Source organism: Malania oleifera, chromosome 6 (assembly GCF_029873635.1).
Source record: "Malania oleifera isolate guangnan ecotype guangnan chromosome 6, ASM2987363v1, whole genome shotgun sequence".
Lineage (NCBI taxonomy): Eukaryota > Viridiplantae > Streptophyta > Magnoliopsida > Santalales > Ximeniaceae > Malania > Malania oleifera.
In genome coordinates, this window is record NC_080422.1 from 53,966,983 (window position 1) to 53,992,032 (window position 25,050).

Below are 25,050 nucleotides of genomic sequence, written 5' to 3' on the forward strand. Positions count from 1 at the left end.
CAAAAAATCGCTATTTAGGGGCAAGGAGGTCGACCGCCTTGAGGGGCTAGTCAACCACCTCAAGGTTCTACCAACGACTAGTTTCACAACCGGTCGACCACCCAATGAGGCTAGTTGACCACCTCTAGCTTATTTTCTCCTTTATTTCACTTACTTCCCACTTTTCACATATTCACAAGACCTTATTTTTATAAGGTAAAAATGACTATCAACAGTCAGAAACAACTCTATGGAGTACTTCTTACTTATTCTTCATTTTTTATATTCTTCATCTATTAATGAAATTTACTCTTCTTATGTCAAAAAAAAGCCAAAAAATATGGCGGCTTCCAAGCATACTATGGTGAAAGGAAAGTTTTCCACCTAGGGCACTAGATGGCATCCTATTAATCAAGAGACAGGTTGTAAGTATAGCATCACCCTAAACGTTTGTGCAAAGATGTATGTTAAATAGCAATGACCGCACTATGTCAAGTAAATGTCCATTTTTCCTCTCATCTAGTCCATTTTTTTTAGGAGTGCGCACACTAGATGTTTCATGAATATTCGATTATCGAATATCAAAAAGTTTGAATGATGATGACACAATTGATTTTTTATCCCATAATAAAATGGGATGAATACATAAAGAAATTCATAAATATATATATAACCAAGTCATACGAGAATAATCATTCACAAAGGACACAAAATACCAAGGACAGGTGAGATTTTGGGAAAAAGGATTTGCTTCAAGACTCAATCCTATACATAAGGGAAGATACAATGTGCTTCCCAAAATGACATATTTTAACACTTGAAAGAAGACATAGATTAAAACTAGTTGCAACTTTTGTAGAGATGAATGACCCAAAGGAGCAAGCTACTAATCAAAAACACCATGACAAGAAAATGAAGTTCTCATTAATAAGCGTTGAAGAAGCCACTGCCACCATCGAATTAACATAGTCCATCCATATTTTTCATATGGAGACCCTAAATACACTAAGCGCAATGAGAAGGAGAGAAAGTTACAGAACAGCTACAAGGCTTGGTAAAGCAACCTGTGCATAACAAATTCAATAAAAAAAATTAAACACATTATATAGGTGAAAGTGGAATAGACTATAGGGGGAAAAGAGAGAATGTCGAACAACTAAAAATATGGTAACCGAGCCATCAAGAAGTCTACCTCTTACGTGGAAAATTAATCTAAGGAAAGGAAGACAAAGCAGTCAATAGTACAAGAATGGGCTAGAGAAGCACTAAACGTAAAAGACTGAGTTGTTGTAGGACCATACAGACATAATTGACACTCTTCAGCTAAGAGACGTGGTAGATGATCTTCTCGTATCCCAAGTAGAGTGACCAAGTGTGCTAGAAGTATTCATTGCAAAACCACCATCAATGAAGAAGTTGTTGGTCCTAGTCAGGTTCCTATGGATATACAGACAACTATCAACAGTATGGTTTCCCTAACTGCAATGTTTGCAAACACGCATTACCATAATGAACACTTTTCCTTCAACCACCACGCCCTTCCACCACCTCCCTTATATTTGAACCCCAATCCGTTGAAGCCATAATACATGAAATGTGACAATGAATGCCACCCCCAGAAAACAGAGAAGACTGAAACTTAATGCCCCACAAAACAAAGAGAAATAGAGGCAGTATATACCAGCATGCAACAGTACTCAAGAATATCATGACATAGCAAAGACCACAAAACTAAAGTTGCAGCATCCTGAGAGGAACCACAGGCAGAAATGGAGCCTTATAAATTATGCCAAAATGATCAATGACCACATAAAAACAGAGGACGCCAAACTGGACAACTGCAGGCACTCAAACAGCAGCATTAAAATGTATCTACACAGTGGATAGCACCCAGAAGCAGATTCAGGCATGAAAAAGAGATTAGGTGATCAAAACATTAATCAACAACCAACCAACAACTGATACAAGATTTCCAGAAAAAAATCAAGAACACAAACATCATCCAGGATTGTAAGCGGAAACAAAATAATGTCCAGAATTCCAAATCACTGACAGGGATATGACATATGACCTAATTTTTCAGGTTTCTGCTCTCAGTAAAATTAGCAACAATCAAAATTGCAGAGTCAGCAAACCTACCTGGATTGTTCCTAATAGATCCTCCAAAAGCTCCACGGCAAGATCAACCTTCAAAACCAGCACCAAAATAACAATACAAAGTTAAATGAAGAACACAATCAAGGGTACACAACCAGAAAACTATACAACACAGATTTATCACATTGCCATTCTGCTCCACACCAACCTTTGCAATCACTTGAGCCATCCACGGTGCTAACACACCAGAACACAGGTCAATCAGAACACATGCAGCCTTTGCCTGTAAATGTTATAATTAGTGTACTTGGTTTTTCTCAGCAATGATAATTAATCTTATGGAGAGCAAAATCCAGAAAAAGATGTTGAAGGGATCACTTTGATTGACTACCCAATAGGGTCACTTTGCTTTCCAGCACACTTTATTTTTCTTGTGAGAAAAACAAAGGGTCATGTATATTCCCAAGGAAGTCACTTTGATTGACTTCCCATTTATGTACTTTGAACCATCAGTTCTATCTGAGGAATATATCAAATAATCAAACTCTCCAATGCAATATGATATGTTAAAGGAGAAGAGATACTTCTGAATTGACAGGGTAGATAAAAATTTTAAAGATAATTTCGTAAGTAACAAAATCTAAAGTTTGAGTCATACAGAGTCATAATATGGAACTATAGATTGTTTACATATTTTTTCTAAAAATATTAAAACTGTTATTGGTTACTTGTTCAGTATTTCGTGTTACTGCAGGGTGTTAGTGCATGACTGCGTGAGTTAGTAATGTATAATGATCATTGTAATGTTCATGAAATGCATTAAAAATAGAGATGAAGACATAAGACTGATGAAAACTTTCCAATTTATTAAATATTCTCAACATGGTATAGGAGCAATGGTTGTCAGGGGGTCCTGGTTTGAGTCATGTTGCCCGCATTTATTGTATGGTGGTTAAAAATTTCTTATTCCTTGTAATGGGGATTATTATTGCTAAATGTATGGGAAAGTATTAAAGTTTGATATACATTGTTGGCTCACAACCTAATAGCTTAAGCTTTTAAGTAAAGTGGCTATCTAACATGGTATCAGAGCATAATCTTCAGACCTAAACCCAAAATGCTGCAGGCCTGCTGCCGCCGCAAAACCAAGCACTAAATCACACAACCCTACGCATATCTGCCACCGTAAGAAGTTCATCAACATAACCATAGGCCGGAAACAACTCCAGCAGTAACTCGAAGACACAGCCTCACCGGAGAGAAGTCTGATGTTGCTGTCAGTTTTTGATTGACAATATCTTATGCGTTGTTTGAAAAGGCAACACCACAAACTCCCACAGACATCACCAATTGATAACCTCCTTAAATCACATCATGGAAGCCCAGTCGTGCGCCCTCATGCACCAGCCAAAAGTTGACTACCCCAACTGCATGCACCAGCGCATTTATTATCCAATTTTCTCCCAAATGTCTTGAATCCCTTTTAAGCTATAATGTCAAGGATCCCACATTTTTTGTTGATCAGTTGCAGCACTTTGTTAAAGATTATTCTCTACTGTGACAATCTATATGTCTGTGGTACCCGAGTTCCTTGGGGCTGTGACAGTGTTATATTTAGTTGTTTGTCACTCATTCTCATTGTTTGCTTTCTTCTTGGATGTTCCAATTGTTACCTAGTTCGTAGTTGGTCTTGTTTGTGAGAGTTAGGATGAAGTCCATAAACCCCAAAAGTATGATTCCCTCATCATTACTTGTTCAATGATTAATGAACAACATAAAATATCTATCTCAACAGGAGGATTGGAGGCTCCCGCAGTATCTGGCATCCCAGCAAGCATCTCTTAACATTACATATCTTGCTCTAAAATCTAATCCTACAACCAGCATGTAATGTAGTATCTCTCCCTCTAGCCCTTGTTTCATTGATCTTTTCACTATAGACCATATGACAAGTATAACCAATATTTTCCCTACTCTCCAGTATTCTGAAAAACTTACCTCAAATTACCAATGCAGATGGGTCCATTACCATAGTTAAAGTAATAGCAACAGTAAATCCTACTCCTTCAGTCTCTTTTTTTTCGGTTCTGTGTATTCCTAAATATCCCTTTTATCTCATGGCTATAAATATCGGTAAGTTTATGAACACACCGAATTGCTCTATAACCTTTTTCCTGATTCTATTGTTATCGATGATTTGAAAATGAGGTAGATGATTAGCACAAAACATGAGGCTGGGGGACTTCATCATTTTGACTCTCTCTCCTCCTACTGCTTGCAGAGTTGCTGCTACACTACTTCAAATACACTGTCGCCTTAGTCATCCACCAATCGATTAGTCAACTAGTTCCTCCTTTGAGTTCTGTGTCTAATCTTGAGTAGCCTTGTAAGATGCAAAAGCACCACAATTTTCCATTTTCTTCACAAGTCAATAAATGGGCAGTTCAGTTCTTTCATGTTAATTCATTCTAATGTTTGGTAAAGTCAAATTTGGGGTTCAAATATTTGTTGCTTTTTTCGACTACTGCTCTAGGATGACTAGGCTTTATTTAATAAAAATCGATCCAAATTGTTTAATATCCTTTGAATCTTTTTCTCTGAAATAAAGACTCAGGACTCCTTGTAATCATACTGCAAGGAAGTATTTCAAGACCCAATTTTGAATATCCATATGACTATATATGATTCATTAGTCATATTGTGCCCACTCTCCAAAAAAAAAAACGAGTTTTATAAAGGAAAAAGAAAAAAAAAATGCATACTCAAAGTCACTCATACCTCTTGTATCATATGAATGTCCCGAGTATTTTGGAGTGTTGTCATGCTCAGTGCTTGCTCTCTCATCAATAAAAAAGTGTCCTCTGTCCTTGGTGGTAAAATGCTCTATTCAATTCTCTTCCAAAAGGCTCTTCCTTCTCTCTCTCTCCCCATATTTGGGTGTGTCTTTTGTTCATCAATTAAGTCCAGGTACTAATAAGGTGGATCCTCATGTTATCATATATATTTTTCTGAGCTACTCTCGCACTCAAAAGGGATATAAATGCAATACAGCTACTTTACATTGTTTCTATGTCTCTATTGATGTTGTTTTCTTTGATTCTATGCAATACTATTTTGATTCCTCAAGACTTGCTCACCTTGATGAATCCCTTCCTCTACCCTCAGAAGGGATATCAATATTATACAGCTACTTTAAATTGTTTCTTTATCTCTATTGATGTTATTTTCTTTGAGTCTTTGTAATACTATTTTGATTCCTCAAGACTTGCTTAACTTGATGAGTCCCTTCCTCTATCCTTCCAAATTCTCATATATTATCTCTAGATTCTCCACCCAATCCTCCTCCTACATTCTCATCTAGTTTGAGTCCTTCTTGTCGCCTAGATCATCCTAAGTTGCAGTCGTACGCATGACAGCTACTCAAAGGAAGAGAGCCTCCTCCAGCTTCTACTACATCTTTGGTTTCCTTGTCTAATGAACAAGTTTCCCACAATGTTGATCTTCTTTATACACTCCAAAAGGGTAAATGCACATGTACCAATATCAATTCTCTAATTTTATTTGCTATGATTTCCTCTCACCCTCATATTACTAATTGTCCTCTTCCTAAATTTGTCTCTAAAACCTTATCCCATTTTGGGCAGAAGGTTGCAATGGTTCAAGGGATGCATGCTTTGTAGGATAACAATACTTGGGAATCAATACCTCTTCTTATCAACAAGTCTGTGGTTCGCTATCGTAGGGTATATACCATCTCATTGGTAATCAAACTTGCCTGGGTTCATTTATTCGTCCCCTTAGCAACCATGTCACTGGCCTTTGCATCAGTGAGATATGAAGAATTCCTACTACATGGTGATCTTCATCAGGTCTATATGGAGCAACTACACAGGTTTATTACTTAGTCAATATTGAATCCCATACAAAAAAATCCATACATGATTTGACGCAACCTCCCAATCGTGGTTTGGTAGGTCTACTGCAGTTGTGCTTTAGCTTGGCCACCGGTGATGTGTGGTAGATCATTCTATATTCAATCAGTATACTACTGCCCATAGAATATCGCTAATTGTGTATGTGGATGGCATAAAGATTTGGGACTCTCCTGCCACAAAGTAAGTATATTCTAGATCTATTAGATAAGACCACGCTATTGGGATTCAACGGATATACCTATGGATCCTAATAGAAAATGACTACCAAATGTGAGTGATTTGTTCACTGTCCCTCAATGATATTCAAGACTAGCTAGGAAGTTAACCTACCACACTGTCACACAACCAGACATCCTACGCAACAGATCTTGACAGCCATTTTCGTGATTATCCGCGGAGAAGACCTTAGAATGCTGAGATTCGTATCTTGTGATACCACAACGACACGGCAAGAAAAAGCCTTTTGTATTGAGATGGGTATCACACTCATATTCTAGGTTATACATATAAGTCAACCAATGAATCCAAAACTGCATAAAATGTGTTGGTGGAAACGTAGTACTGTTAAGAGTAAAAAACAAATGGTTGAGGATCAAGCTGCTATTCTTATTCCCCCCCCCCCCCCCCCCCCCCAACCCATTATTCTACGAGAAACATGTGCATAAGCTCATTACAACCACTTGTGTGAACTCTCTATTTCAGCCTACCAATGAATTTTCTAGGGAAAGCCGAAGCTAAATCCATTTGTAACAAGTTAGAGCATATGATATCTATGCACCATGGTCTTAAATTTCCACGAAATTGTCGAAATTTCCGTCGAAATTTCAAATTTATGTCACCCTTGAAATCGAAATGGCAGTCGATTTTTTTCTTGCATAATTTCCGTCGAAATTTCAACGAATCATCCGAAATTTATCAAAATCTCGAAATTTTGGCAAAACTTGTCGAAATTTTAACCATACGATGAAATTTCGTCAAAATTCAAATGAGATATTTAGGAGTGAAGTGAAATTTCTATCAATTTATTTTATTTATTTTATCAAAACAAAATATTATTACAAGTGCTTTTGAAATTATTTGAAAAAATAAACTTACACTAACATTTTATTTAACCATTCATGTCTAAATTATCATTATTTTGTATAATAAATAATAGTTAAATGATTTATGAATTTCATTTGTATTAACTCAATATGTTTAATGTAACATTATCTTACAAATATGTTTGATACACATACTATTTTACAACTTTTCCACCTCATACAAAACATAGATGTATTTAATTTGTAATATATTAGTCCTAAAACTTATATTATTATGTTTGTTAACCATTTCTAAAGTTTCACAAAGAATTTCATGCTTTACTACTAATTTTCATCATTTTTTTAAATCGAAATTGAAATTTACATAGCAATCGAAATTTCAGTTGAAATTTGCATACTTTTGGAGTTTCGAAATTTGATTCGAAATCAAAATTTAAGACCTTGCTATGCACCAACTTGAGGGGGAGATTTAATAGTTACTGGCCTAGTATTTAGTGTTACTGTTGTTCAGTGAGAGTAACGTGAGTTAGTAATGGTATGGTGGTCATTGTAATGCTCATGACACATAAATAGAGGGGAAGACTTTGCATTGGGATAAAGGATTTCGAATTCACTAAACATTCTCAACAAAAACCAAGCAATTCCATATATTTTCTAAAACTATTAAAATCAAGCAACAGTGATTAGTCAACAAATTCTCAAGAAACTAGTTTTTCAAGGAATAGACATCTTTTAAAAACAGCATGTTAATTTCAAAGAAGGATTTTAAGATACTTTGGGCATTCAATGGAAATAAAATAGTCAATGTGGAACCTTTTCTTTATGAATTTCATTAATGTTAACTATTCGAGAAAAGTTGTCCATAAATTCATTGCAAACAGAAAAGAAAAGAATAATATTGTTACTAATCAAAAGAAGACTGCATTTTAGATGCAAAGGCAATGTAGAACATAGCCAATATATACATAGGGAAGTGTAAGTAACGAACATGTGATGGTGAAAATGATGACAAATAGCCAGCGCAAGCATGAAGAAGTGGACGATATAATGATGATGACAATGTGGACACAATCTGCAATCATAACTAACTTTGTGAGCAGCATATAATGCAAGAAAAATAATGTTTGACAAAACAGTTACATCAGCATCATGTGATAACCTGAGCTAGTGCTTGTTGAACAAATGGCTGTTTCCACTGGGAAAAACTATCATCGACGTGATCAACATTGCTATTTACAGAAGGGCGAAGAGCTACAAGATGCCAGAAATGCAAGTGTCAAATAAATTCATCAATGCATTTTCACAAACTCCATAACGGACATGGCATTGTTAAATGCTATGAAGGTAACAATTAACAATAACCCTGAGACCAATACAGGATTTAAGGGAAAAAAAGGACATTCTATTGAGAAGAGAAAATACAACAGGAGCATAAGAAATCCACCTTAGAAGAGAAGAAGACTAAAAGAAACAACAGTGAAAACATCAAACAGTACAGCCAACCAATCACACTGAAGATCAGAATCAGAGGGAAAAAAAATCCTTTAAAAAAACCAGCTCCAAAAGCCCACAGCAACAAATACAACAACAACAAGCCTAAGCCTCACTAGGTGGGGTTGGCTACATGAATCTATTTCTACCAATTCACCCGATCGAGAGCATTTTCCTCTGCTAGATAAAGAACTATTAAATCCTTTCTAACTACCTCATTCCAAGTTACTTTAGGGCTACCCCTACCCCTTTTCATGCCAAAAACAATAACTCGTTCCTCCTCACAGGTGTGCTACTAGGCCTGCGTTTCAAATGTCCACAACAACAAATACAGTATTTTAAATGTAAAATTTTGCAGTAGCAATAATGACATGAGATTTCATGGTAAATTGGTGAGCCCAATCAGACATATTAAGATCCCAACAATTAACTTAATATTTGTATTCCCTATTTGGAATGCTAGGGCAACAAGAACATCAATCTATTTCTTGGTCCTTCCAAATTTGCTGCTAATATAAAACCTTAAATTACTTATAGGATGCCTAAATGCCATAGTTATCACCGTTCTGGTAACACAATTTGCTGATATTCAACCTGGCAGCAATGCTTGTACTAGCGGTAATGCAGACCAAAAGTCAGAACTGCTACCAGCCAACTTGCAGCAGAGCAGAGGCTGTAAAACAAAAAGGCACAATGTAATTTCATGGATCAAGATGGCAGAATCAGAGGGAAAAAAATAGAGATCACAGAGATAAAACACACGCTTTAATCGTTAGATCACTAATATCATATACTTCACCTGTGATACACATGCATAAAGAATGTGCAAAATCCCCTCTTCCACTGCCCCAATATCCAGAACATTAAGATAGCTGGACTCCCAGCAATCATCAGGTATTCGAAATTCTTCTCCAAATAAATTTGAGTAATCAACTAAAAGAGCAGGATCTGATAAGACAGATTTTGACATTTCATCTGAAAAGGAAGATGTGACTTTGCTAGAAGAGATTGATGCTTCTTGCACTGTAGAAGGTTCTATGAGCTTATGCAGGGCTCTAGCAGCCTGAAAAGGCAATATGGTCCAGTTAAATGATGGAGCATCTCAAAGAATCCCCTCAGACACGAGAGTATAAACAACCACAGAAGTATTACAATTCTGCACACTGTTCCAAGATGAGAATCTTTGTATGCCTTCCTCAGCAGCGCAAAAACTGTATTTGGACGAAACGCAAAAAAACTGGATACAGGCATGGCATAAGGTATTGTGCTACGTGATCTCCTTGGCTGGGCATTAGAGAACAAGGGCAAAATTAGTTGCCAATAACATGCATACAAAGTACAAAAACAGACAGATTATAGTGATTTGTGTCAAAGCTTGATATACATTGTTGGCCCACAACCTAACAGCTTAAACCTTTAGGTAACTAACCTAACATGGCCCACAACCAAACAATAAACGTAGGCAACAAGACTAGAACCCAGGACCACTTGGTAACTAGCTCCGATACCATGTTAAATTACCACTTTACCTAAAAGCTTTGCTATTAACCAACAATGTATGTCAAGCCTGAACACTAATAACTTGGATACAGAAATAAAATCCACAAGATTGAGAAACTGCTACATGAGAAACAATAATTATATAATATCAGAATCAAGCAAAATTAAACTTTGGAGCTGCACCTAACCCTTCCATACAGAAAAGAAAAATCAGAAACATTCTTCACTTTGTTCCTACAATGTACAGACAGGAACAAAGGTATTTGATTTGACAGGAAAACCATGCATTAGACAGGTCCATGATCCAAAATTTAGGAATGCAAGCACTGCTATGCATATTTGTGCTTCTGAATTTACTTTGCTCAAACTTGAAATAGTAAATTTATTGTATTTGACCAACACTGCTGCTGAATAAGAAAATTATTTTTCTCTAATAAAAATAGTTTAAATGCTATTTAATTCACTATCATTTGGAGAAAAAATTACTAAATCTTTCAAAACACTTTGAAATGTTAGTTCTTTTTCTCTTGTACAGATAACTTTTAATGTGTTTACAGCATTTATAATTATTGTGTGCAGGGTTATTTGAGCCATAATAAAGCATTATAATTTAATAGTTCAGGTCTGGAGAGTCAGCGAGAGTTGTCTGGCAGACAGTTCTCCCACTACTCACATCTTCCTATAGTGCCCTAACCCTAATATCATTACTCTTGCTAATCAACTCAGGACTCCAGTTTGTAAGGTGGTATCCGAGCAATAAGCTCTATCAAACCTCATGGATCTGTTTGTCTTCTACCCTATTCTTTTCTTCTTTTTCTTTGTTTCAATAGTCGATTTGATTTTGTTTTTTTCCCACTGTCCAGTCACACGCAACCTGTGTTCAATGTTTTGTGTATTTGAGATGGAGTCTTTCAATGAAGAAAACTTTTCCTCATCATTAGAACACTGAGATTATCGCCTGTGATGCCTCTGTTTTTGCCATGGTTGTGAGGGTGGCAATTTCCTTTGGTCTTCTAGCATGTTTTCTTCAAGTCTCTGATTTCTCCTAGGCTTCTGTGCAGCTTCTGGTTTGTTATGGAAGCGATTCCTTGTGGTTGGCCCACTTATTTAATCCTTGGAGGGAATTTTTCCATTTCCACAATGTCCCCCAAGTGCTCCAGGGACTGCTTCATGCCTGCAAGTCCTCTCAAGCTGCTTAGTTTCTGAATGATGATGGTCGCTGTTTCATTCGAAAGAGCATGCTGTTGCAATCTTCCTTGTGCACGCACTTCTTCCCAGATTTCGGTAACCATGAGATTGTGTTGTCCTGTCGTTGACTTGCTTCAAACTGATCTGGTTTCCATTCGTTTTTGTTGTAAAGCTAAAAATGGAGGAAATAAAAAGAAAAGAAAAGAAAATAAAAGAAAAGAAAAGAGGAAAGAAAGAGAAATGAGGAGGTGGCAGCTCCTGGAGTTACGTTCAGCTCCAAGTAAGCCCTTTTATATATTCATAATAAAAAAACTTGAAAGACAAACCATTACACCACATAATTACTAAAATATCCTAAATCTTCTAACACTCCCCTTTCAAGATGGAGGTGTGTAAACATCACCATACCCAAGCTTGTTACAACCACTAGACAAGGCAGTCTTAAATAAAGCCTTCGTGAAGACATCACCCAACTGATCCATAGATTTCACAAATGGAGTCGTTACAAGTTACAACCTTCTTAAACACAGCATCCCTGACAAAATGACAGTCAACTTCAATGTGCTTTGTCCTCTCATGACACACAAGGCTGCTAGAAATATAAATGGCAGCTTGATTATCACAAAACATATCTATGGGAGACTTCAAACACATAAGTTCACTCAGAGTATGAGCCATACATTGGTACTCTGCTTCAGCGCTAGATCTAGCTACAGTAGTTTGTTTCTTGCTACGCCAGGTAATAAGATAACCTCCCACAAATGTACAGTATCTAGTAATAGACCTTCAATCATCGACTGAGCTAGCCCAATCTGCATCAGAATATCCCATGATCTCAAAATTTCTATTACATTTATACATCAAACCTCTACCAGGAGAGCCCTTGAGATACCTTAGAATCCTACCAACAGCATCCCAGTGTGGTTGTTCGAGATTTTCCGTAAAAACAACTCACAACTCCCACAGCAAAGGATATGTCAGGTCTAATGACAATCAAGTATTTGTAGATTCCTAAATCCCCTATCAATTTCATGTCAGTTAGTAAACTTACAAAGTCATTATATTGTTCTATAACCTTCTATCCTAATTTTGTGGCTATTCAAGATCCGAAGACAAGGAAGACCATTGGCACAAGTCGTGAGGCTCATGGACTTTATTACTTTGAGTCGCTCTCTCCACCCATTGCCTGCACAGCCGCATTTACACCATGTCAAATCCATTGTCACCTTGGTTATTCATCCTTGGACAACTTGAAACAGCTAGTTCCTATCTTAAGCTTTGTCTCTAATCTTAAGTGTGAGTCTTGTCAATTAGGAAAACATCATCGTGTTCCCTTTTCTTCCTAGATCAACAAACGAGCAGTTAGTCCTTCATGCTAGTTCATTTCAATGCTCGGGGTCCTAGTCATGTCATTTCAAAATTGGGGTTTCAGTACTTTGTTACATTTGTCGATGACTACTCCAAGACGATTTGGTTGTATTTAATGAAAGATCATTCCAACTTGTTTAATTTCTTTTTGTGCCATCTGTTCTCATAAAGGACTCAATTTGATATGCCAATAAGGATACACTGTTGACTGTAGTAATAATACTAAGGAGTACTTCAGTACCCATTCGCTACCTATGTGACTAACTCTGGTATGATCCATCAGTCATCTTGTGCCCACAGTCCACAACAAAACGGAGCTGCAAAGCAGAAAGATAGACATATTTTTTTAGTCACTTGTACCCTATTGTATCAAATAAGGGTCCCCAGAGTTTTTTGGAGTGATTTCAGCCTCAGTACTTGCTCTCTCATCAATAAAATGCCGTCCTCTATCCTTGGTGGTAAAATCCCATATCCAATTATCTTCCAAACACTCCTTCGTTCTCCCTTCTTCCTAGTATATTCAAATGTGTGTCCTTTGTTCATCAGTTAATTCCAAGAACAGTAAGTTGGATCCTCCTGCTATCAAATTTATTTTTTGTTAACCCCAAGGTTTCATTAACCTAGTTTTAATGATAACAAACTATTTTGTACTAATGGCTTTGTGTTTAGCAGTTCAAGCCATTAGAGTTGGAGAAATGAGAAAACCTGAACAGCTTATTTCTTGCATTTTTGTAGTTGTTTTCTCTCAATTGCATTGTAATATAACTTGTATATCTCTAATAATTTTAAGGTCATGGCACCAAAAAAACTAAACCAAGAGAGACTATTCAGGCTGCCCTGGCAGGATGCTCAATCATCCAGAAGGAGCAATCAACTAGTCTAGACAGAATGCCCATGCAGTTGACCGCCCTTGGTGGTAGCTCAACCAGCCTAGGCAAAAAGCTTGAACAATTGACTAAGCCAAGAAAGCAGTCGACCAAATCAACTTTCCAAAGACTCCAACAATCAGTTTTGCAATCTAATAGCTAGTGCCCAAATGACCGGTCTAAACAAAGAACTAACTTTAATAGGCAAAAATTAGCTAGTTTGACTCCAAACTATATAAATACGCCCTCTAAAGCCCAAGGAACACTAAAAAAGCTTTTAATATTGAATTGCTAAGTACTGAAACTCTTTCTTCTCTTTTAATATCTCTTGTGCCCTTAATTTCCTCAATTTTTAGAGAAACAAAAAACACTCTTGTGCCATAATCTTGCATATTCCTTTGGAGTTGTTTATTGTGCTTCAAGTTGTATATCCATCCTTGTGAGGATAAATTTCTATTGTAATCTCTTATAAATTGGTGTTCTTGCCTCCATCAAAGCAAATATTAATTGGTTGCCTTTTCTCCGTATAAAACAATGTGTGCATTGGTGTCCTTGCCACCGTTAAAGCAAGGGGAATAGTAGAACCTCAAGGTGGTTGACTTTGAGAGACTAGACGTAGGCGGGGATAGACAACCCTCCTGCTATCAAATTTATTTTTTGTTAACCCCAAGGTTTCATTAACCTAGTTTTAATGATAACAAACTATTTTGTACTAATGGCTTTGTGTTTAGCAGTTCAAGCCATTAGAGTTGGAGAAATGAGAAAACCTGAACAGCTTATTTCTTGCATTTTTGTAGTTGTTTTCTCTCAATTGCATTGTAATATAACTTGTATATCTCTAATAATTTTAAGGTCATGGCACCAAAAAAACTAAACCAAGAGAGACTATTCAGGCTGCCCTGGCAGGATGCTCAATCATCCAGAAGGAGCAATCAACTAGTCTAGACAGAATGCCCATGCAGTTGACCGCCCTTGGTGGTAGCTCAACCAGCCTAGGCAAAAAGCTTGAACAATTGACTAGGCCAAGAAAGCAGTCGACCAAATCAACTTTCCAAAGACTCCAACAATCAGTTTTGCAATCTAATAGCTAGTGCCGCCCAAATGACCGGTCTAAACAAAGAACTAACTTTAATAGGCAAAAATTAGCTAGTTTGACTCCAAACTATATAAATACGCCCTCTAAAGCCCAAGGAACACTAAAAAAGCTTTTAATATTGAATTGCTAAGTACTGAAACTCTTTCTTCTCTTTTAATATCTCTTGTGCCCTTAATTTCCTCAATTTTTAGAGAAACAAAAAACACTCTTGTGCCATAATCTTGCATATTCCTTTGGAGTTGTTTATTGTGCTTCAAGTTGTATATCCATCCTTGTGAGGATAAATTTCTATTGTAATCTCTTGTAAATTGGTGTTCTTGCCTCCATCAAAGCAAATATTAATTGGTTGCCTTTTCTCCGTATAAAACAATGTGTGCATTGGTGTCCTTGCCACCGTTAAAGCAAGGGGAATAGTAGAACCTCAAGGTGGTTGACTTTGAGAGACTAGACGTAGGCGGGGATAGACAACCCACTATAAAGAGTTTCCATTTCTCTCTTCCTTGCTCTTTAGTTTAACTGCTTAATTTTTGTCTATTTGTTTGGTTTGTTTAATTTATTTTAAATTTGGTATCAAGCATTTTAATTTTCATTAACCCTAATTCACCCCCCTCTTGTAGTTGCCAGTTGGGCCAACATTTTTCTGGATTGTTCCTATACTCAAAGAGATATCTATGTTATAGCCCCGCTTTACATTGATTCTTTGTCTTTGCTAATGTCACCTTTTTTGAGTCTACATTTATTGACCTTGATTAGTCCCTTTCTCTACCTTGCCTTCTAAATCCTATCAGTTAGTTTGTACCCAATCCTCCTACATCTTCATCAAGTTCGAGTCCTTATCGTCATTTGGATCATCCCAATTTACAAGTATACACATGGCGACTCAAAGGAAAATAGCCACCTCGAGCTTCTACTTTTGTGCATCTAGTTCCCTCTTCTAGATATTCTTATTTCTCAGGATGTTGATCCTCCTACAGCTATTCGAAAAGGCAAACGCACTTGCACTCAACATCCAATCTCTAATTTTGTTTGTGATGACTTCTTTACACCCTTGTATTACTCTTTTTTTTAGTACTTTCTCTTGCTATTCCAAAATCTATTTATGAAAACCTATCATTCTGGGTGGAGGATTGCAATGGTTGAAGAGATGCGTGCACTACATGATAAAGATATTTGGGGTTTGGTACCTCTTTCTCCTGATAAATCTTCTGTTGGTTGTCACTAGGTGCACAATGTGAAAGTCAATCCTAATCGTTTTATGGCTTGTTTGAATGCTCGCCTTGTTGCTAAGGGATATACTCAGGTGTATGGTTTGGATTATTCAGACATATTTTGTACATTTCCTAAACTTACCTCACTGCATATGTTCATCTCTGTAGCCACTACTTGTCATTGGCCTCTACACCAATTAGATGTGAAGAATGTTTTCCTGCTTGGTGATCTTCAAGAGGAGATCGATTTGGAGCAAACAAAGGATAAAAGAGAAGATACTAAACAAAATAAGAAAGCACAAAGAGAGAACAAGATGTCCTCCAAAGGAACAAAATGAAAAGATAAAACAGTTACAAATAATCACAAAAGAGCAGCCCTCCATCTCTTTGTAGGTAGAGCAGTGATAACCTCCCCCTCCCCCCCCCCCCCCCCCACAAAAAAAAAAAAAAAACCAAAAGACGAGCCCAAAAAGAAGGGCAAAACAAAACTCAAACCCGTAACAAACTAGGAGAAGTTGTGTGGTCCTTGAAGATTGACACTTTCATCGGGCTACTATTTTATTAGGATATTTGATACCAGACCATTTATTAGGCTATTTGATCTAATTATAACTTTTTTTTTAGGAAAAAAGCTTTTGCAAAAGCCTATATACCACTCAAGTGAAGCTTCAGTGTCAATAGTAAAAAACAATAAAAAAGAGAGATTCAAGCATGGATGATCGAAGACCAATCAATCCATTGAGGAGCTTTTAAAGATCTCGATCCTCCCCCTCACCCCCTTAGTGAATCGATGGACGCAAAACTCCCTTATCAAGAAAGACCCTTTGGCATCTCATTAAATAAAAAGTATCATTATTGTGCTGAGGAATTGGTAAAATTACCTTATTGGAAATACAGTTTTCATGAGTGCTCGAACACAAGTCAAGAAAAATGACCATCATTATATTTAGGATAAAAAAATTTATGCAATGAATATAAAAGCCCCTCCGACATTACTCCTTTTCATCTATGCTCTTCAATAAATGTAATAAATCAAGCAACTCAGTTTCATTGTCAATTTGTTTGGGAAAAGCTTTTGTAGAATCCTATTAAAACCACTCAAGTGAAGTCTTTTCGTGTGCTGGGGGGTGGGGGTGGGGCTGGGAAGGGTGTTGTCTCTGGGCTATGTTCATTTATATCAATGTAGGAGAAGGACCTAATAGTTCATAGAGTCTCCTATTACCAACACACTTTTCTTTTTCTCTCTCTTCTCTCTATTCTGCAAATAAAAAGAGAATAAGTAAATCCAATATAATTAAATACCAAAGATAGTAAACATGTGCATATATATACATATATATATATACACACACACACTAAAATATGACAGGTTCTTTAAAAAAATAACTTGGGTATTTCTATATTGAAAAAAATGTATACATGAGCATTCACTAATACAAATCATATTTATAATTTACTTTTATATGTACTTAATAGAAAAAAATAAATAATTAAATGAAAGTATTTTAATCTCTTTGCAATTTATTTTCATTCATTGCATCAAGTGGCAAGTCACCAAATTGTACAACACTTATTAAAGTTAAGAATTATTCAAAATATTATTAAATTACACATGCATATGTGATATAATGATTTTATTTTTCACATTGTGATTTTGCAGGGAGGATTTGGAATGAATTGTTCTGTGTTATGGAAGAGAGTTGGGACTGCCCATACTCAGTGGAAGGTTTGTTAATCACCTCTTTTGTGGGCTTTGGAAGAGGGAAGGAAAGGGCAGCTCTATGGAAGTGTAGTAAGTATGCAAATGAGCAATTTTTTTTTTCAGGAAGTTGAATTCGTATTGGGTGTGGGAAAAGATTCAATTCTTGACTTCTTTATGGTGTAGGAATTTTTAGAGAAGCTAGCTTTCAGGATTTAAATAGGGATTGGAGGAATTCGTTGGTTTGATTTTTGTTTTTGATGTTTTAGTTTTTCTCTGGTTTGTTCCAGACTTTTTTGGGAGATGTCTTTTCTCCCCCTTGTAAATTCTCTTCCTATTAATGAATTTCTTTTGCTATCAAAAAAAATTTTACAAATTATGTGAGAGAAACTATTGCTAGAATGTAGCTAGTACTAGTAATAATGATAATAATGATAACCATGATTAGGATTGTGACAAATTTATAGTGCTTTAAAATAAGCTCGAAAATGAAAAGAGAGTAACCATATTTTAGTGTGTATATGATTATCACAAAAGTATTAGCTAACAGGCTAAGTGTGGTGCTTGATAAGACCATCTCTATTTCTCAATGGGCGTTTGTGGGGGTAGGCAAATAGTGGATGCCATTTTCATGGCCAATGAGGGTGATAGAGTTATAACAGAGTTAGATGGAGCTACATGGAAAACATCTCTATGAGAACTGGGCTAGGTGAGAAATGGCACCGATGGATAATAGGTTGTGTCTCTAACGTGCTTTTTCGATCATAGTGAATGGTGAACCTAAGTCTTGGTTCAGTAACTCGAGGGGTATTAGACAAGGTGATCCACTTTCCCCCTTTTTGTTTGTTTGGTGGCTCATGTTTTGAGTAGAAAATGGTGGATAGGGCACACGATAGGGTTTGATAAAAGGGCTGGCAATGGGGGGAGGGAGTGGCAGTCTCACACCTTTAGTTTGCTGATAAAGCTATTTTCTTTATAGATGATCATAGTCCTTTTAGGAGTATTTTGGGTATTCTCCATGTTCTTGAGAGGGTGTCTAGGCCTACAATTAACATGTGTGTTGAGTGTGAGTGTGTGTGTGTGTGTGTGTTTGGTCTACTATTTCTTCACTTCAAGCAAGCCAGTATCATTGGAAGGGGGTGCTTTTGTACTTTAGGAGTGGAATAACTCTTATTAGGCCTGTCTATCTAGTATCCTGTTGTATAAGTCAATTTTTAAGATTCCTATGGGGGTTGCAAGCAAAATTAAGAAAATTATGAGAGATTTCTCGTGGTCTGGAGTCGGGAGTCACAGGATCATTTGGTGAAATGTGATGTGTAGGTAACAGTTGGAGGGTGGGTTTGGTCTTGGAAAGTTGGTGTCTAAAAACACAGCTCTCTTAAATAAATGGCTTTGGCCTTTTCCCCTAGAGGATTCTTCCCTTTGGCATGGAGTCATTAGAAGCAAGTTTGGGTTGAATGAGAATGGGAGGAATACCAACTCTAGTTTTAGATGTTCTTCGAAGAGCCAGTGGAGATCAATTTTGAGATTCATCCCTTCTTCATTCCCCACACTAAATTCATGGCGGGAAGGGGTTCTTGAATTTGTTTTTGGAAAGATCTTTGGTTGGGAAATGTTGTTCTATCCACCTCTTTTCCCCATCTCTTCCATTTGAGCTCAAGGCAGCATTGTTTCTTAAATTGTTGTTGTTCGGGTAGTCCTTTGGCTTCTTGGGATTTTCACTTTAGAATATCTCTTAATGATAGGAAGTTGGATATGTTGCCTCCTTGTTGATTTTGTTGAATAATTGTCATCCTTCTTCAGGAATGAATTCTCTTTCTTGGTCCTTGGATCCTTCGGGCATGTATTCATGTAAATCGTTTTGTGAGTTAATGGCCCATTCCAATTCTTCTTCTCCTCTGTATTCTATTATTTACAAGGCCAGTGTCCATACAAAAATTAAAGCTCTTCTCTGGTCAGTTGTGCTTAATAAAATCTATATCAATAACTAGATGCAGAAAAGGAGACCATTGAATACATTTTCACCAGATGTCTGTGTACTTTGCTATAATAATTCAGAAACAGCATCTCATCTCTTTTTGCATTGTGATTTTTCTTGGAGAGTGTGGAACAAGTTCTTCGGTGTTTTGGGAGAAAGCTGGGTTTGTCCAGAATCGGTGGAGCACTTTTTCACCATCTCATTTGTGAGTTTTGGAAGGAGAAAGGACACAGCTGCATTATGGAAATGTGGTTCTTTCGAAATGTTATGGCGTTATGGGAGTTACGCTTGGAATGTAATGCACGTATCTTTTTGGGGAAGAAGTTGAATGGTTTGCAGGTTCATGAGCGCTTTGGATATTCAGCAAGATTGGTGCAATCTCATGGCTTGATTATGAGAGATTTGGTTTTTGTTTGCTTTCTTTTCCTTTCTTTTTCCGTTTTTGTATTTTAATTCTGGTTCGCCCCAGATTTTCCATAGGGATATATCTTATTCTCCTTTATGTAAATTCTCAATCTATCAATAATTTTTTTTCTTTTTCTATCAAAAAAGAAAAAAATGCAAGTAGTTAAAAGAGTAATATTATAGTGCACTTATAGGGCATTGCAGTTACCTCAAAATTAGAGGAAACAGTTAATGATGATGATAGCTGACTGTATTTAGAGCCTTCTGATTCTGGAATGTTTCCTGAAGACCTCATAATTACTCTGCAGTCGATACCAAAGAAATTTTAAAAACTAATTCAACACAATTCATAATATCAAGATAAATTTGTGCAACCTTCGTGAAACTAATGCATACAGCAAGAACAAATCTAGATCAACGCAAGCTACACCACACAGGTAAATAAAAGACACTCAAGAGTTACTCATAAGGAGTAAAAATAATATATATTTTTTTTATAAATAAAGAATTATATATTAAAGAAGAGAAAAGAATCTGCAATAGGAAGACTAAGACATCCTCCAACAATAAAGAAACCTCAAGCATACTGGGTTAATCAGGGAATACGTGAAACAAATTTCTGCTTTGATGTTGGATATCAAGGACATGTCGAAGGACAAGCTGTTTATTTTCTTGAGGGGATGAGACCGTGGGCAAGAACTGAAGTTCATAGGCAAAGAGTTCAAGACTTGTCTACTGCACAAGCTGCTGCAGAACACTTGACTGACTATGCTAATGATAATACCGCTTCGTCCAAAGGGTTTGATGGAGAGGAAAACAGTGAAAAGTCTTTCAAGAAAGGCAAACCCAAGAGTGGGGGAGCAAATTATAATGCATCAACTTCTAAGGAAGCTTCGTCATCTCAAGGGTTCAACACACCCAATGGAAAGGGGAAGAGTAAAATTTCGTGCTACTTGTGCGGAGGACCTCACAGAGTGAGTGAGTATCCACACAAGGGATTACTTCGGGACAAGTGGTGGAAAGCAAGGGGGAAGGGGATGATGCCCCAAGGGTGGGTGCAATGCGGCAGGTGAACGCATCGGAAAAGCAGGCGAAAGCACTGAAAGTTACACGAGCAAAAGGATTAATGTTTATGGACTTGAGGGTCAATGGGAAGAGTAACCGCGCTATAATAGATACCAAGGCTACTCATAATTTTGTTTCGCAATTGGAAGCATGGAGACTCAACTTATCCTTAGAAAAGGATATTAGGATGCATGAAAGCAGTTAATTCTCTAACCTAGCCTACTCTGGGAGTAACCAAGCAAGAGACTGTGAAGCTTGGACAGTGGGAAGGTCAGGCAAATTTCACAGTCGTGCCATTGGATGACTTTCTAGTCATCTTGGGAATGGAATTCCTAAGGGGGACGAAGGCAGTGTTGATGCCTTCGGCTGGTTCCCTGTGTCTGATGGGAGATCACTCGTGCATGGTGCAAGCCGTTGCAACAAAAGGAGACGACAGGAAGTTCCTTTCAGCCATGCAACTCAAGGAGGGTTTGAGAAAGGGTGAGCAAACACATCTAGCCATGGTAATGGTAGATGAACAAGTAGGCCAAGAACTGGCGCCTACAACCATCCAATAGGAATAGACTTTTGGGCTTAGCATGCCCATTCAGTTGGGCCAATAGAGGCATAAACAGATCATTTTCTTTCTCGTTAATCAAGGCCAAAGTAGAATCATGATTCTGATCTGGGGCCTCCTTAATTGGAAGTCCTACCAAATGCTTTAAAAAGCCTTTATTGCTGTCAGACAGCCAGCCCAGGTCTAAACTTAACATCAAAGACCTAGGACCAACCCACCCAATCTTCCTCAATCCTTCATCCAAGCAGGAAACCCCAGCCGCCTCTAGACTCAACCCCCCAATCAAAATCCTTTCCGAAACCCTTGCCTTCAGCAACTTTGATTGATCTATCGAAGCAGGCCGGAAAACTTCCTCTTGCATCTTCCCCACACAATGAACACACCACCTTTGGCATACCTTTAGAAGTTGCATGAGCACCAACATCATCACTATTTCCTGAAACTACCGACCTCCATGAACGATTCTTAAAGATCTTATTACTCCCTACAGTGCCTACACCAATAGCACATGGATAAGAGAGCTCACCAAATCACTAAATTCTTCCCCAAATAAAAGCTACCCTTTGCCTTACCCTTACCCAACGTTTGTGTTGCCGACTTTTCTCAAGAACAAACAAGCTTGCACCTTCCCCAGGCAGACTGAATGAACCCCAACCATCAAGATCTACTAGCACCATTAAAAAGCTTGATATCAAAATAAGAGATGAAAAGGCTTTGTGCGTGAGAGAAAACCATTGCGAGAGCCGAAGGATTTTCTCATATTTACCTCAATTACTTCAATTAATTGGATTATTTTAAGTGTAACTTTTTTATAATTATGATTGTTGACAATTTTATGACATGCATTTAATTTAGTACATATAATTAGTAATTTTTTGTTTTGAAAATATAATTACTCTTCATATATTGGGTTATGGGCAAGGTCTTAAATTTCAATTTTGATTCAAATTTCGAAGCTCCAAAAGTATGAAAATTTCGACGAAAATTTTTAATTCGATGTCAATTTCGATTTCGATTCAAAAAAATAACAAAAATCAGTACTAAAGCATGGAGTTCTTTGTGAAACATAATAATGTAAGTCTTAGGACTAATATATTATAAGTAAAACACATCTATGTTGTGTATGAGGTGGAAAAGTTAAAATATAGCCTGTGTATCAAACGTATTTTTAAGATAATGTACATTAAACATATTCAGTTAATACAAATGAAGTTCTTAAATCATTTACATATAATTTATTATACAAATAATGATAATTTAGACATGAATGATTAAATAAAATGTTGTTGTAAGTTTATTTTTCATATAATCTGAAAAACACTTGTAATAATCTTTTGTTTCGATAAAAATAAATAAAATATAAATTAAGAGAGAAATTTCACTTCACTCCTAAATGTCTCATTTGAATTCCAAGGAAATTTCATTGTATAGTTAAAATTTCGATAAGTTTTGCTAAATTTTCAAGATTTAGATAAATTTTAGATGATTCATTGGGATTTCGACAGAAATTATGCAAGATGGAAATCAACTGCCATTTCAATTTCGAGGGTAACAAAACCGTAAATTTCAACAGAAATTTCGACAATTTTGTGGAAATTTAAGACCATAGTTACGGGTATAGATATGTCAAGGGTACAATGGTCATCTTCTTGATATGCCTACTAGGATTCCTAGGTTCAACCAAACATTAACACGAGAATCTTGTATACATTCCTAAGAATCTTACAACCTAAACCAAGCAAAAATATTCTCATGATGTAGGCATCCTATTCCTAGGAATGAGATTCTCAGGGATGTCATTCCATGAGAATATTTTAATACTGCGAACCAAAAGCCCCCTAAGGGGGATTTCTTTGACACTTAAGCAATCAAGCCTAACCCTATCACTTTGCATTCCCACTAGTTCAAGGAATCCCCTCAGCCATCAGAATAGTCACACCTAACACAATTTACACTTGAGCTTCTTGGGATTTGCCTTGTTCTTTTTTATGGGCCTATTCAAAACTTCTATTACTTATGTGCAAGTGCAACAAAGCTCTTCTCCCCTCTTAAGAACCTCCTCCAAATTTTGGTGGCTCCATTGAGGAGAGTTTGATTGTGCAAGGTTATGTCCAAAAGAAAGGTACACACTCGACTAGAAGCTTCCAATTTTCCTCTAAGTGGGTACAATGACTCTACAACTCATCCTAGTTGAAAAGGGCATGATAATGACACGCAGCTAACCCAAAAAGATCCTTCTACCTCAATCTTACAGCAGTCTTTCAAACACAGCCTTTCAGGGAGTAGTCCCTACTATACCTCCCATGTCCACTTTGCCTCGTCCACAAGTTGAGCATGCAGGATCCACTTCACATGCCGCACCAAACCTCACTCCTTGTCCTTCAACACCCATCATGTCCAATTCCGCCACGTACATGTAAAAACAATTCGGATAAGATTTTGGAGGAGAATCAGGAGAAGTCTATTACCTATACGATAAGCTTTAGACTTCCTTATACAAAATTGAGTTGTCTTATCTCCAAGCCTAATCCAAAGGAGCACACTAGTCCCAAATTTTAGCTTTTCAATATAAAGTTTGGTAACGCCAAGGAAAGTCAACAAAGTTTGCAGAAATATGCAATGTCTATGGATTGGATGATGATCACAAGCTAAAGGACACTAAATCCTTGACTGAAAAGGCATATACATGGTAGGTTAATAATAATAAACTCTTAAGGACAAAAAATACTCTCAATAACATTACCTAAAATCAAAAAGCTAAAAGCTATGCAGTCTTGGTGATGATATTCCTTAGAAAAGAAAGATTACCTCCTTGACCCTATCACAAGCTAAAAGCTAAGAAGATTAGACCATGCAGAATTTTGTACCAATCTTAAAGAAATGCTAATGAGGTACAGCTTCCTAATCTCTTGAACTCTCACCAAACATTAATGTTTCTAATCTTTATGCTTACCATGGTGATGTTCAAGACTTAAACAATCTAAAGACAAAGGGAGTGGCACATGCTTCTTCGATGGAGGATCAAATGAAGAAAAATGAACTCAAAAATGCCAACACCAGAAGATGTTATTACAGATTCCATCTCAAGTAGGAAGGGAATTTAGATAAAGAAAATTAATTGAAAATCAAGAATGGCTTAAAGAAGTACATGCTAACAACTGCACAGCAGCAAATCCTTGCCCTCCTGCATAGGTGAGTTTATTCTAACTTGGGGTTTGGGGGCGAGGGTGGAGGGATTTGATTTCTACTGCTGATCAAGACTGAAATCAATCACTATTATTTCTGAAATAAAGTTGTGACTCATTGATGCATAAGCAGTGATTATGCTATGGTCAAGTCATGATTTACCATTCCCAAGTCAAAGCTTGTTACATTCGAAGTTCATTTATGTGGTCCATTTTAAATCTACAGGTCGGTTTCGCTTCCAGAGAAGTATGAGATAGCTGCAACCAATGATACTCATTTCCCAAGAGAAAACTAATGCCAAAGGCTGCCTGTGTAGTGTGGTGCAGATAATGAAAAGAAAAGGACAGAATTTCCACTTCCATTTGCTTATTAATTCTAATCTACCCAATT

The 25,050-nt window shown here is 36.9% G+C and overlaps 1 protein-coding gene across 1 annotated transcript in view; it reads right to left on the bottom strand.

Annotated features, from left to right (window-relative positions):
* Positions 1-25,050, bottom strand: part of LOC131158392 (uncharacterized) — a 164,577-nt gene that overhangs the window by 100,480 nt on the left and 39,047 nt on the right. The window contains exons 8-15 of the mRNA XM_058113236.1: positions 20,062-20,155; positions 9,698-9,829; positions 9,345-9,608; positions 9,140-9,218; positions 8,214-8,305; positions 8,043-8,126; positions 2,285-2,359; positions 2,119-2,166 (exon numbers count right to left, since the gene is read on the bottom strand). Coding sequence (XP_057969219.1) covers positions 2,119-2,166; positions 2,285-2,359; positions 8,043-8,126; positions 8,214-8,305; positions 9,140-9,218; positions 9,345-9,608; positions 9,698-9,829; positions 20,062-20,155 — 868 coding nt within the window. The remainder of the gene's footprint in view (positions 1-2,118; positions 2,167-2,284; positions 2,360-8,042; positions 8,127-8,213; positions 8,306-9,139; positions 9,219-9,344; positions 9,609-9,697; positions 9,830-20,061; positions 20,156-25,050) is intronic.